The sequence below is a fragment of the Otolemur garnettii genome, unplaced genomic scaffold (assembly GCF_000181295.1).
Source record: "Otolemur garnettii isolate 467f Iridium unplaced genomic scaffold, OtoGar3 scaffold00001, whole genome shotgun sequence".
Classification (NCBI taxonomy): domain Eukaryota; kingdom Metazoa; phylum Chordata; class Mammalia; order Primates; family Galagidae; genus Otolemur; species Otolemur garnettii.
The window spans coordinates 30,147,739-30,161,207 of NW_003852396.1; the positions used below are offsets into that span (position 1 = coordinate 30,147,739).

Here is a 13,469-nt window from a genome sequence, read left to right on the forward strand (position 1 = left end):
TAGGTGTATGTGGCTGGCGCCTTAGCCACTTGAGCCACAAGTGCCGAGCCTCTTTCTTTTTTTGAGACAGAGTGTCACTTTGTTGCCCTTGTTGGAGTGTTGTGGTGTCACAGCTCACAGCAACCTCCAACTATTAGCTTAAGTGATTCTCTTGCTTCAGCCTCCCAAGTAGCTGGGACTACAGGCACCTGCCACAATGCCCAGCTAGTTTTTGTTGCAGTTGCCACAGCTGTTTTAGCTGGCCAGGGCCAGGTTCGAACTTGCCAAACTTGCCAACCTCAGTATATGGGACCAGCACCCTACCCACTGAGCCACAGGTGCTGCCCTTTTTTTTATTTTGAGACAGTGTCTCACTTTGTCACCCCTGGGTAGAGTGTCACAGCAACCTCAGACTCTTGGGTTCAAGCAGTTCTCTTGCCTCAGGCTCTTGAGTAGCTGGGAATTGGAGCTGGGAATTGAAGTGGAGGAGTTGGCCACAATACCCGACTATTTTTTTTTTTTTTTGAGATAAAGTCTTAAGATATTGCCCTCAGTAGAGTGCTATGGCGTCATAGCTCACAGCGACCTCCAACTCTTGGGCTGAAGCAATCCCCTTGCCTCAGTTTTTCTATTTTTAGTAGAGAAGGGGTCTCGCTTTTGCTCAGGCTGGTCTCGAACTCATGAGCTCAAGTAGTCCACCTGCCTCAGCCTTCCATAGTGCTAGGATTAGAGGCGTGGGTTGCTGCACCTGGCCTCCCCAGCTATTTTTTTAAGAGACAGAGGTCTTGCTCTACCTCAGGCTGGTCTTGAACTTATGAGCTTAGGTGATCTGCCTGCCTCAGCCTCCCAGAGTGTTGGGATTAGAGGCATGAGCCACCGTGCCCGGCCCTAGACATGTTTCTTTTTTTTTTTTTTTTTTTGAGACGGAGCCTCAAGCTATCCCCCTGGATAGAGTGCCAGGGCATCACAGCTCATAGCAACCTCCAACTCCTGGGCTCAAGCGAATCTCCTGCCTCAGCCTCCCAAGTAGCTGGGACTACAGGCGCCTGCCACAATGCCTGGCTATTTTTTGGTTGCAGCTATCATTGTTGTTTGGCGGGCCTGGGCTGGGGACTCGAACCCACCACCTTAGGTATATGTGGCTGGCGCCTTAGCCGCTTGAGCCACAGGCACCGAGCCGACATGTTTTTTAAATAAGACTAAAGGCACTGTGTTGAGATAATTCCAGATAGACAGCTACCCTGAATGGAATACGGAAACCTCTATGTGGAGAGAAAGACTTGGACACAGGTAATTAGAAAGCTATGGGTTATGTGCTGAGATGGTTATGCCCCTGTGTTTTATGCCTTTTTGAGGCTAGCATTTGTGGCTGGTTCATCCCTATGGCCTCTACCTCCTTCCCTAGGTTCTAGCACATGCTTGGTACAAAAAAGGAAGCAATAAATATTTGCTGGATGACTTAGGTCTAGGCCCACCATTTCCAGATGAGAAAAAAAGAGACCTAAGGATGATTAAGAACATGCCCAGTGGGCTGGGTGCTGTGGTTCATCCCTGTGATCCCAGCACTCTGGGAAGCTGAGGTGGGTGGATCGCCTAAGCTCACATTCAAGACCAGCCCGAGCTAGAAATTCCCAGCTCTAAAAATAACCAGGCATTGTGGTGAGTGTCTGTAGTCCCAGCTACTCAGGAGGCTGAGGCAAGAGAATCGTTTGTTGTGAGCTGTGATGCCATGGCACTCTACCAAGGAGCAACAAAGTGAGACTCTTATCTCAAAAAAAAGAAGAAAAGAAAAGAACCTGCCCAGTAAGGTGGCAGCAACAGATCCCAGATCTTCCTTCACCATGTTAGGAGTATTTTCCTGGGGCAGAAGTGTAGACAACACTGACCTTTGGCAGGCCCCATGTGGCTCAGGTACTCGCAGTGGCTGCTCCAGTGGTCTAGGGTGGCGAGGATGTGACTGGGGTCACCGGGCAGGGCGTGGGTAAGCACATAGCTGAAGGCCCGCTCCTCGATCTGTAGCCCTGACAGGCAGTCTCGCAGGCTCCGCAGTAAGACTGTACGCGCCAGGAGTCGGAAGTAATGCCGGTACCGCACCAGCAATGTCACCACCAGTGGCAGGAAAGCCAGTGCGATGGCTGGAGACATGGTTTCTACCTGGGCCCTGGGTGCAGGAAGGTAGGGAGGGAAGCCCACACCCACCATTTACCTGTCATTTGTATAGACCTTACCAGCAGCAATATCTTTAATGTTACAAACCATGGCTCAGAAAGATTAAGTCTTTTGTACTGAGCCACACAACAGAACTGGGATTTAAATCCAAGTTGGTATGATTCCAAGCCCATCTGCTTTCAAGGACTGCACACTGTCCATGTTTAGCACCCAACTGCAAACTGCTTCTCAGTCCCCACCCCTGGTTCCATCTTCACATTGCTCCCCCCACCCCCACTCGTTTCCCCTCATCCCTGAAGTCACCCTTCCTTTAGGATCTCTTTTACTAGTTCCCCTTGGGGATATCCTCCCCCTACTCTACACCCTGTCTGCTTTGTCTCCTCCAGCCTATTGCTGTATAGCAAAAGAGCACAACTTTTTAGTCAGAATCCCCTTCACTGTCACTATACTTTACCTCAGTAAAAAGGCAATCAAAACACTCCATAGGGTGTTAGGGTGAGAAGCCCTTTTTCCCACCTGAGGACTCTGCCTCTGTCTGCGCTTCCCTGGGTGTGGAAGGAATCTTTAATTCTATGATAACTCTCCAATAGTCCTATCTCCCCTCCCTTGTATTACACTTTTTCCCTGTCCTCATTCAGAATTCCCTTCTCAAGTGTGTACACACATAGATCACACAGCACACATTCCCCTGATCCTGTCTGTTTTCCAAAGGCCCCTATGGGAGATGGATGTCCTCTACCATGGCCTGGACCATCTTTCCTTTTCCTCCTGATCTGACCTCCTTTCAGGCCATCTTGTAAGGACCCTGGTGGTGATGGGGACTAAAAATGAAAGTAGAACAGGGCGGCGCCTGTGGTTCAGTTGGTGGGGCGCCGGCCCCATATACCCAGGGTGGTGGGTTTGAACCAGGTCCTGGCCAAACTGGAACAAAAAATAGCCGGGTGTTGTGGCAGGTGCCTGTAGTCCCAGCTACTTGGAGGCTGAGGCAAGAGAATAGCCTAAGCCCGGGAGTTGGAGGTTGCTGTGAGCTGTCATGCCATGGCACTCTACCGAGGGTGATAAAGTGAGACTCTGTCTCTTAAAAAAAAAAGAAAGTAGGACATATTGTATGAATGAGTATAAATGGGTGAGTGGTACAGTGAGCTTGAACTGGTGTGCTTGGGAACCCACACGCAAGGGCCCTGCTTACCTGGGCTGCGGGCTTCTGCTTTAGGGAAGACCAGAGCACAGGACAGAAGGGGGAGTCCTTCAGGAGGGTGAACTACCTGAGGCTAGAGGCTAGACCTGCTTTCAATTATTGATGCTGAGGCTGCTGATGTCACCTGAGAAGTTCAGTTCAAGTTACCAGTTGCAGAACTAAGCTGGAGCTGCCTCCTATCCTTTAGGAGCTCTTGAAAAACTTAGACTAACTCCAGGGTCTTTTTTTTTTTTTTTTCAGACAAAGTCTCACTTTGTCGTCCTTGGTAGAGTGCCATAGCGCCACAGCTTACAGCAACCTTGAACTCTTGGGCTTAAGCGATTCTCTTGCCTCAGCTTCTCAAGTAGCTGGGACTACAGGCACCCACCATAATGCCTGGTTATTTTTTTGTTTAGCAGGCCTGGGCTGGCTTCAAACCCACCAGCCCTGGAGCATGTGGCCGGCACCCTCCCCCCACTTCTCTTTGGAGATGTAGTCTCACTTTGTCGCCCTTGGTTAGAGTGCGATGGCATCATAGCTCACTGCAACCTCCAACTCTTAGGCTCAAGCGATTCTTTTGCCTCAACCTCCCAAGTAGCTGGGACTACAGGGGCCTGCCACAATGCCTGGCTATTTTTAGAGATGAGGTCTTGCTTTTGCTCAGGCTGGTCTGGAACCTGTGAGCTCAAGGCAATCCACCCGCCTGGGTCTCCTAGAGTGCTAGGATTACAGGCATTGAGCTATCGTACCCTCTGAACTCCAGGGTGTTGATTTGAGGGGTAATAAGAGCTACTGGGTCTGGTCATGTTTCCTCCAATTCCTTGGAGAAGGACATAGTGTCCATCAAGGTGATGCAGAGATTGTAATTTATTCATTCAAAATTCAAGTTTTCCCTAATCATGTGTCAGGGCTTGGTCACATGTGAAAATCAGAACTTGTCTCTGTCCTCCAGGAACTCCAAGATTGGTGGAAGAAACTGACTCAGGAACAGAGAATACAATTTAGTACCATTATTGTTGGATGTTCCATGACCAAAGGGACTTGCTCATGCTGTTTTGTGAACTACTGCATATCCAGATAGAATGATGTGTGGCACATAGTTGACAGTAAATATTTGTTGATCAATAAATGAATGAATCGGTATTGGATTAGGATTAAACACAGGGAACTGGAGATGCTCAGAGAATGGGGTCCACAGAAGGTAATCAGAAAGATAATGTTTGTATTGAGTCTTGAAGACAGTAGTCAAACATGGCAGAAATACAGTATGCCAGGCTGCATGTGCAAAGCCCAGTTGGTCAATCAGGAAATCACAAGTATTTTTTTTTGGAGACAGAGTCTCACTTTGTAGCCCTTGGTAGAGTGCCCTGGTGTCATATTACGGCAACCTCTAACTCTTGGGCTCAAGCGATTCTCTTGCCTCAGCCTCACGAGGAGCTTGGACTACAGCTACAGGCGTCCACTACAACTACAGCTACAGGCGTCCACTACAACAACTACAGCTACAGGTGTCCACTACAACGCCTGGCTATTCTTAGAGGCGGAGGAGGGTGGGTGTCTTGCTCTGGCTTACTCTGGTCTGGAACCTGTGTGATAAGGCAATCCACCGCCTCAGCCTCCCCAAGTGCTGGGATTACAGGCGTGAGCCACTGCGCCCGGTCCCAAGTATTTTCCTAGGGCTGGTGAAGCACCTTCCCAATAACTCTACTCCTCAAAACCCCAACCCACGGCATGGAGTGGGAAGCACGTGTCAGGCTCCCTAAGATCTTGAATGACAAGACTCGAACCTGTGTTCAGGGCCCAGGAGAAGACACCAGAGGGTTTTTTTTTTTTTTGAGACTGAGCCTCAAGCTGTCCCCCTGGGTAGAGTGCCATGGCATCACGCTCACAGCAACCTCCAACTCCTGGGCTCAAGCGAGTCTTCTGCCTCAGCCTCCCAAGTAGCTGGGACCACAGGCGCCCGCCACAACGCCTGGCCATTTTTTGGTTGCAGCCATCATTGTTGTTTGGCGGGTCCGGGCTGGGGATTCGAACCCGCCACCTTAGGTGTATGTGACTGGCGCCTTAGCCGCTTGAGCCGACACCAGAGGGTTTTAATAAAAGAACTGATTATCAGCTTTGTGTCTCAGATTACTGTGGCTGCCCCCCAAAAGCAGGATTGAAGAAAAACGCCTGAGGGCGAGTAAGTCAGCCAGGTAGCCTCTTCGCTTCTACCAGGACTGATGATCTCTCTGCTTCACCTTAACAAGGGATACGGTCTCTTTCTTCATGCATGTCGCAGATACCCACCCAGGTTAAGAACTCTGCTGGGTGCTACAGCTTCTGTGTATCCCCAGATCAGGCGCCGGCTCATCTTAGATTTTCTGTGTGCTCCCCGACTATAGCATTGGCCTGGATCCCATTCACCCCTCCAATGGCATGTAAAAGAGTATATCGTAACGGTATTTGGTATAAGAGTTTGTACACTGGCCAGAAAAGTGGCCTAATAACCATGAGATACATAGCGCAATTCACGAGGGCGACTACCGCTAGTGGTGGCGAAGATTCGACTTTAGAAACAGGGAAGATAAAAAAAGTCATGTGATCCCCTCCCCCTTTGCATGCGTCACGTGCCTCACGTCTTCTCACGCAGGCTCCACCTTCCCAGTGGTTGGGGCTGATCACGCGGTGGGGGGCGGGGCCGGAAGCCATGGTACTGGCTGAGGCGGCCAAGCGGCTCCGGGACCAAGTAGGCGCGGGGGGCGGTGCCGGGTGGTTGCTTGTGGGAGGCAGCCACAGGTCATGTGACCGGAAGGGCTCCTGACGGACGCCGTCCCTCCTCGGCTCGGCCTGAGCGCCCAGCCCGACCCCGGCGATGGGGTGCTGCTACAGCAGCGAGAACGAGGACTCGGACCAGGTGCGGCCGCGGCAGGCGGGGCTTGGGAATGAGGGCTAAGACCCTGGGGCAGGGGACCCAAAAAGAAACCTGCAGAAGCGGTAGAGCCAGACTGCAGGGCTCACTGGAGTACGGAGGCCTGGAAGAGACATATCACAGCGGGTAGTAGAGCCGGGTTCTCTAGCCCTTTTAAAGCCCTAGGTTTCTGCACAGTCCCTTAGATAGCCGCCTGTCTGGCTCGCTTCCACCTCTTCCACCTTCACATCTTTACATTTTCAAAGATCTTCCGCTTGGGAAGCACTCCTTTTCCAGCTTCCTTTTTCTTCTCTGTGCTTGTATTAGCCGGCTTTACGAATCCATTTTACGAGTGGGTAAGCTGAGGCTCTGAATTAAGTCTGTCCCGAGAAGAATCAGGAATTTTGTGTATTCTCTCAAGATTTGAGGTTGGGGAAGGAAGGTCACTGCTAGTCTCTGGTCAAAGAAGGACTCTGGAAGTTGATGGCATTTGAGTTGGGCGTGTGGGAAGTTGTTTGGAAAGCAACAAATCGGGTTTAGCTTGGTTTTAGATTGAGGGAAAAGGAGATGGATGGGGAACTCATTTGGTTCTGAGTTTGGCCTGCCTCAGAGCTGTCCCTGTCCGAGGCCTGAGGGTTCCTCTAGCTAGGCGGGTGCCTGTCCTGTGAATCTGGCTGTAGATATCCCTTTGGAGAAAGGATTAGGTAGGGAGCGCTGTAGAGTTTCAAATTCTCCCTCTTTTCCTTGGTGCATTGTTCTCTCCACACTTTAATCCCTGCCCTGCCTGGCCTGACCACCTTTGAAGAAGGGGACCTTTCCAAGGATGAAGTCTCATGCTGCTGGCCACCAACTTTTTGATTGCCTCCAAGCCTGGGTTCTATGTTTCAACACATAGCAGACACAAAGACAGTGGAAATGTTTCAAGTAGCTCAGCCTATGGGAGAGATGGTCATAGACGTAGATTATATTGCTCGTACATGGGAAGTAGTTGTTTTGCCAGTAAAGGCATTTTGGACTAAGGGCTTTAAGCTAGGAAAACTTATTTTGTTTGGGAAGCATTGTGGCTCCTGGTCCTCAATTCTCCAAATACCCAAAGAATACATACATTTCCTATGGCCTTGCTTCGTGCCCAGTACCTCACTTTACTCCACCTGTTAAAGGAGACAGTAACCCTGCCTACTGGAAGAGCTGTGGCCTAGTGGAAATTGTCCCTTAAAGCATAATATGTGTCAGGGAATGAGTCAAGAAGCCTTATGAGGAAGGATACCCGCTATTTATTTATTTACTTATTTTTGAAACAAAGTCTCACCATGTCACCCTGGTAGATGGCTGTGGCATCAGAGCTTACAGCAACCTCAAACTCTTGGACTCAAGCAATTCTCTTGTCTCAGCTTCCCACGTAGCTAGGACTACAGGCAACCACAATGCCCAGCTATTTTTTAGAGACCAGGTCCTGCACTTGCTCAGGCTGGTCTTGAGCCTGAGAACTCAGGCAATCCACCTGTCTTGGCCTCCCAGAGTGCTAGCGTTACAGGTGTGAGCCACCATGCTTGGCTGATACTAGCTTTTAGTTGGAAGCAAGAGCTGGGCTTTACTAGTCTCCTGAATCTCCACCTTTTCCTTGATGGGCTCACTTCTGTTCCTAACCCCCAGAGAAACTGCTTAGACTGCTGGGTGATGTAATGCTTCATGGAGCAAAAATCATAATCATCATCTCAAAGTTCCTCATTCAACTCTTGGAAAAGCCCCTCTCCTATGCTCATCTTTGCCCATTTATTATAATGAGACGTACCATACATTATAGTTTTCCAAGGGCTTTTACAGTTAATGCATTTGCTTCTTTCCAAACATCTGTCATACAGGTGTAGGGTATGTGTCTTCAAAGATGGGGAAGAAGTTCAGACAGGCTAAATCATTTAGCCAAGCTAAGAAATGCTATAGCAGAGGTGTTTTGATACCAAGCCATGTACTTTATGTATTGAACAGGCCAAGTTCTTTTTTTTGTTTGTTTGCAGTTTTTGGCTAGGGCTGGGTTTGAACCCACCACCTCCAGCATATGGGTCCGGTGCCCTACTCCTTTGAGCCACAGGCGCTGCCCAGGCCAAGCTATCTCTTTTAGCCATGCCCATGACTAGGTATCCAGTCATGGGCAGGCCACATGTGCTAGATAGATGGTGAAACCCTAACTTTTGACTCAGGGACAAACCTTGGTGTGCCAAATCTAATCTATGCTCTACTTGTCCTTTAGGGGCAGGGTGATCTTATTTATCCACTCTAAAGGGTAGCCTGGCTTCTTCTGGGAGCCTGGGTCTTAGGAAGACCTTCTACTTCCCTGACCTTAGCCAAAAGGCTGAGCAGCCATCAACTCCATTCTTTAAGAATACCTGCTAGGGAAAAAACTACCCTGTCCTGCAGGAAGATGTATCTGAAACGGGGCTGGAGGAAGGACAGACACATAGGAAGCAAACTTGGGCCTCATTATGGAGCCAGTTTTCCTTAGAGATATGTAGTTTCATCTTGACAAGCATTTTGTCTTTCGGGCTCTTTAATACTGAGCCTGTGTTAGGGAAGGAGGGTTTCTGGGAGTTCAGAGGTGTTGGGACAGAAGCCTACAACTTATTTCTCATGCTGTTGAGAACTGAATCAAACTGCCTGAGGACATTTGGGTAACCTAGGCTTGACAAGGAGAGTAAGGTAAAAAGCCTGGGCCTGCCTAGGGCATGGAAGGTAAGGCAGAGGAAGCAGCCCTTTAAAAGAGTTAAGGAGTTGCAGGCAAGGAGCAGGAGCCTACAGCAGGGAAGTCTGTGGCAGGAACTGAGACAGATCTGGAGGGGAGCACTGAAGAATCTTATAGTCTGGCCTTGAGTGTTGGTGAGTGAGCATTAGTTAGCTGGGACCCCACCCCTTGGCTTTGTCCTGGGTACCCTTGCTCTTCGTGGCTTGTTTATCCAATCTATAGCTGATAGAAAGCCAGCAGGGATTTGCAGCTGATGGGCTCAAGGCATGGTCAAATCCAGAAAGATTACAATAGATTATAAATAGGACAAGGAGAAATGCAATTAGGAGTGAGGTGATTTGGTTGGTCTTAGGTCAGTTCTAGGGGATGTGATTATTGCCATAGGTTCTTAATAGAAGGGCTGCTGAAAACTTAGAAGCTGCCCATTAAAAGAGGTGTGGTAGCTTGGCAAGAATGGAAGCAGCTACACTGTTCAGCTCAGGTATACTCAGTTTGGTTCTGAAAGTCACATACAGAAAGAGCACCAAGGGAATATCTGAGTAGAAGGGACCTGCCCTCAAAAAGGGTGCACCCATGTAGTGTGAGGCTGCACTGGTATTCCTGTCCTGGGATAATCAGAGGAATGGTCCTTGAGAGGCTGGGCCTAGGGCCTTGTCTCTGGACTCATCAAGACCTCTCAGAGCCCTGGGAGCAGCCAGCCTTCCAGAAGGGTGTTTCTTGGGCTCCTGACTTGCACTTATTTCTCCTCTAGACAATACTATTTTAGAATTTCCTACCTCCTCTGACTTCCAGCCTCCAATATCCTTTCTCCACCAGGACTCTTTCTGAAGCTCCGGAGCTATTGCTAAATACCTGCTCTAAGCCTCACAAAAATCAGGGGCTCAGCAAAATAGCGAGACTTTGTCAAAGAAAGAAAGAATAAAGAAATCAAAGGCTCTAGGACTGATTAGTCCTACTTTAATTCATCTAGACCACCAACTTAGACAAGCTCCCAAGGGCAGATAGAACTGAGTCTTACCTTACATTCTCTAAGCCTGGGCACTTTGAATATTCCTTATTATAAAAATATCTTAGTATTTAAATAAAAGTCAGAGCTGGGCTAAGGAGAGAACCTAAGAAAAGGCAGGTAGGAAAGGCAGTCCTGGGGCTGACTTCTCCTCTATGGCCTCTTCTAGGACCGAGAAGAACGGAAGCTGCTGCTAGACCCTAGCAGCCCTCCAACCAAAGCCCTCAATGGAGCTGAGCCCAACTATCACAGCCTGCCTTCTGCTCGCACGGATGAGCAGGCCTTGCTCTCCTCCATCCTTGCCAAGACAGCCAGGTAAATGTCACAGGACCAAGCTTGGGGCAAAGCTCCTTCATCCATATTAAAGACTGAGATTATAGGAGCTAGGCCCATGACATGGGGAATGGGACAGGGTCATTGGGGAAATGTGCTTTAGAGCCATGCTCTAGTAGGCAGGTTGGGGATGCCGATGCCATGGAGTTGGTACCTGGGCAAACACTAAGTTCTGTTTGTTCCTTTTGGAAGCACTTGTCATGTCTTCTCTGTCTCTTCCTCCAAAGCAACATCATCGATGTATCTGCTGCAGACTCTCAGGGGATGGAGCAGCATGAATACATGGACCGGGCCAGGCAGTACAGGTGAGCACTCGGCCAGCTTGGGCTTCTCTCCCCTCCATGCTTGTTCCAGCTTTGTAGTTTGGGCCCCAGTCCAGGCTCCTCATTTGGGCATATCCCAATAGACTGACCACAAGTCGCTTGAGTGCTTCAGCAGATATTCATGTCAGTGTTAGCCCTATTTACTGTATAATAGTCTTTTTTCTTTTTTGAGACAGAGTCTCACTATGTCACCCTGGGATTAAGTGCCAGGGCGTCATAGCTCACAGCAACCTCCAACTCCTGGGCTTAAGAGATTCTCTTGCCTCAGCCTCCCAAGTAGCTGGGACTACACCCACAACACCCTGGTATTTTTTTTGTTGCAGTTGTCATTGTTTAGCTGGCCCAGGCTGGGTTCGAACCTGCCAGTGGTTGTGGCTGGCACTGTAACCACTGTGCTACAGGTGCCAAGGGAGGTGGGCCTAGAGTAACTTTGCGATGAGCTGAGGCCCTGTCATCCTGCTTCTCTGGCCTGAGGGAGTGAGGCTGGGCTGGTCAGACAGTTGTGCCTAACTTTTCGTTCCTACCCTGTTGACCAGCACCCGCTTGGCTGTGCTGAGCAGCAGCCTGACCCACTGGAAGAAGCTGCCACCGTTGCCGTCTCTCACCAGCCAGCCCCACCAAGTGCTGGCTAGCGAGCCCATCCCTTTCTCTGATTTGCAGCAGGTGAGCCACCCCTCACTTGACCTTGCCACCCTTCCCACAATGCCCAGGATAGAAGGGTTCACCTGCCCCGCCTCAGAGGAGTTAGGGAAGGTGGTGTTAGGGAGGCTGGTAGCCTGTGGGTTCCAGTTAACTCCCACTTTATTCTTTTACTTTTCATATCCTTGTCTGCCCTCCTCTACAACCTTTATTCCTTTTCTCCCTTTTGTTCTTTTCCTTTCCCATCCCCTTCCCACCCTTTGTCTTTCCTATCCCTTCCTTTCTCTTTGGCTTCTTTTTGCCTATGGTTCCTTCCTCTTTTCTTATCCCCTATCATCCCCCTTCTTTGCTGTTCTCTCCTCACCTGTGTTTCTCTCTCTTCCCTGCCCTCTTTTCTGTCTCAGGTCTCCAGGATAGCTGCTTACGCCTACAGTGCACTTTCTCAGATCCGTGTGGATGCAAAAGAGGAGCTGGTTGTACAGTTTGGGATCCCGTGAAGAGAGGGGTCCTTGGACAGCTCTCCTCCTCTCTTCACCCTGTCTCAATCCTGCCTCTCCTGGCCCCTAGCCTCACTGCGGCCTATACAGTACCCTACCTAACCTGCTACTAATCACAGAGAAAAATGTGGAGGAGGAGAAGAGCAAGGCTGGCCTGAGCAAGTGAGGACGGAGCATGGGAGGGTAGAACCATTTGGGACTGGCTATTGAAGCCCTGGCCAGGGGTGGGGTGGGGGCAAAAATACAAGGCCTGGTATGTCTTCAGTCATTGGGAAAGTGGAGATACCACTGGGGTGGGGAGGTGACTACCCGGTGACCTAGGAGGATCCCTTTCCCACCCTTTCTCTTGGTCTCAGATTCACTCCTGCCCCCCTCTCCCTGACTTGGTGCTCACATGCACCTCACTAGGGTTTGTGACCAGGGTCTGGATGAGCTTGAATTTGAATGAATTGAGTTTGTATTTCTAGCACCCTGGGTTTTTACATGTTTTGTGTTTTTTCTTTTCGTTTTGGTTTGTCACCCTTGATAAAGGAAGTATATTCATCTGTGTGCTCGTTCTAGTCCTTCTGTCCTGCCCACCACCCTACTACATACTTCTGGCTACTCCAGTCTATGAGTAGTGAGATGGGGAGAGGGGAACATCTTCTAGGGGCATCAAAGACAAATGCAGGAGGATAACGATTCAGGATGTCCGTTCTTAGCTGAGACTTGGCCTAGACTAACCTCAAATTAGGTAAGACTATTCTTGTCTCTTCTTTGGTGATGGGAGTACTGTCAAAGCTGAACACTAAAGGAATCTGAATCTGAGCAGGTGTGACTGCCTCAAACTCACAGAATTACCTACAGTCCCTGAGGCTAGCAGGGAGGCAAGTGATAGGGGTGAGGGCAGATCAGGCTCTTCTGGGAGTACCTGATACGGAGTCAGCAAGCAAATGTTATTTAAGCAGAAGATTCTTTTTATCAAATAAAATCTTAAGAAGCAGAATTCCAATATATAAAAGAAAGTAGAACTACTCTGATCTGATTAAAGTAGGGGAGGGGAGGCCAGGCATGGTGGCTCACGCCTGTAATCCTAGCACTCTAGGAGGCTGAGGAGGGTGGATTACTTGAGCTCATGAGTTTGAGACCAACCTGAACAAAAGTTGAGACTCCCATCTCTACTAAAAATAGAAAAACTGAGGCAAGAGGATCACTTGAGCCCAAGAATTAGAGATTGCTATGAGCTATAACGCCACAGCACACTACCCAGGGTGACAGCTTGAGGCTCTGTCTCAAAAAATAATAAAAAAAAAAAAAGTGTGTATGTGGGTTTCACAGTTCACAGTCCACTTTCTTGGCCTGTCATGGAGGCCTGTGAGGCATCTCCACAGATCCTGGTATTCAACTAAGAGAGAGTAAACAGCAGGGTGGCGCTTGTGGTTCAAAAGGGTAGGGTGCCGGCCCCATATGCTGGAGGTGGCGGGTTCAAACCCATCCCTGGCCAAAAAAAAAAAGAGTGAAGCTTGCTGGTACTATGTAAAGAGTTTGGAAATTGGGCAGCACCTGTGGTTCAGTGAGTAGGGCACTGGCCCCATATAACAAGGGTGGCGGGTTCAAACCTGGCCTCAGCCAAACTTCAACAACAACAAAAACAGCTGGGCGTTGTGGCGGGTGCCTGTAGTCCCAGCTACTCGGGAGACTGAGGCAAGAGAATCACTTAAGCCCAGGAGTTGGAGGTTG

At 49.5% G+C, this 13,469-nt stretch overlaps 2 protein-coding genes across 2 annotated transcripts in view; one reads left to right on the forward strand and one right to left on the reverse strand.

Annotated features, from left to right (window-relative positions):
• LOC100944655 (leucine rich transmembrane and O-methyltransferase domain containing) overlaps positions 1–2,139 on the reverse strand; it is a 4,255-nt gene extending 2,116 nt beyond the window's left edge. The window contains exon 1 of the mRNA XM_023510959.1: positions 1,866–2,139. Coding sequence (XP_023366727.1) covers positions 1,866–2,124 — 259 coding nt within the window. The 5' untranslated portion in view covers positions 2,125–2,139. The remainder of the gene's footprint in view (positions 1–1,865) is intronic.
• Positions 2,140–6,016: 3,877 nt separating this feature from the next.
• On the forward strand, positions 6,017–12,295 carry LAMTOR1 (late endosomal/lysosomal adaptor, MAPK and MTOR activator 1). The gene is made up of 5 exons (XM_003780934.1): positions 6,017–6,221; positions 10,128–10,273; positions 10,519–10,596; positions 11,151–11,277; positions 11,658–12,295. The coding sequence occupies exons 1-5, from the start codon at positions 6,180–6,182 to the stop codon at positions 11,748–11,750; spliced, it is 486 nt and encodes a 161-aa protein (XP_003780982.1). The 5' UTR covers positions 6,017–6,179; the 3' UTR covers positions 11,751–12,295.
• Positions 12,296–13,469: the final 1,174 nt, after the last annotated feature.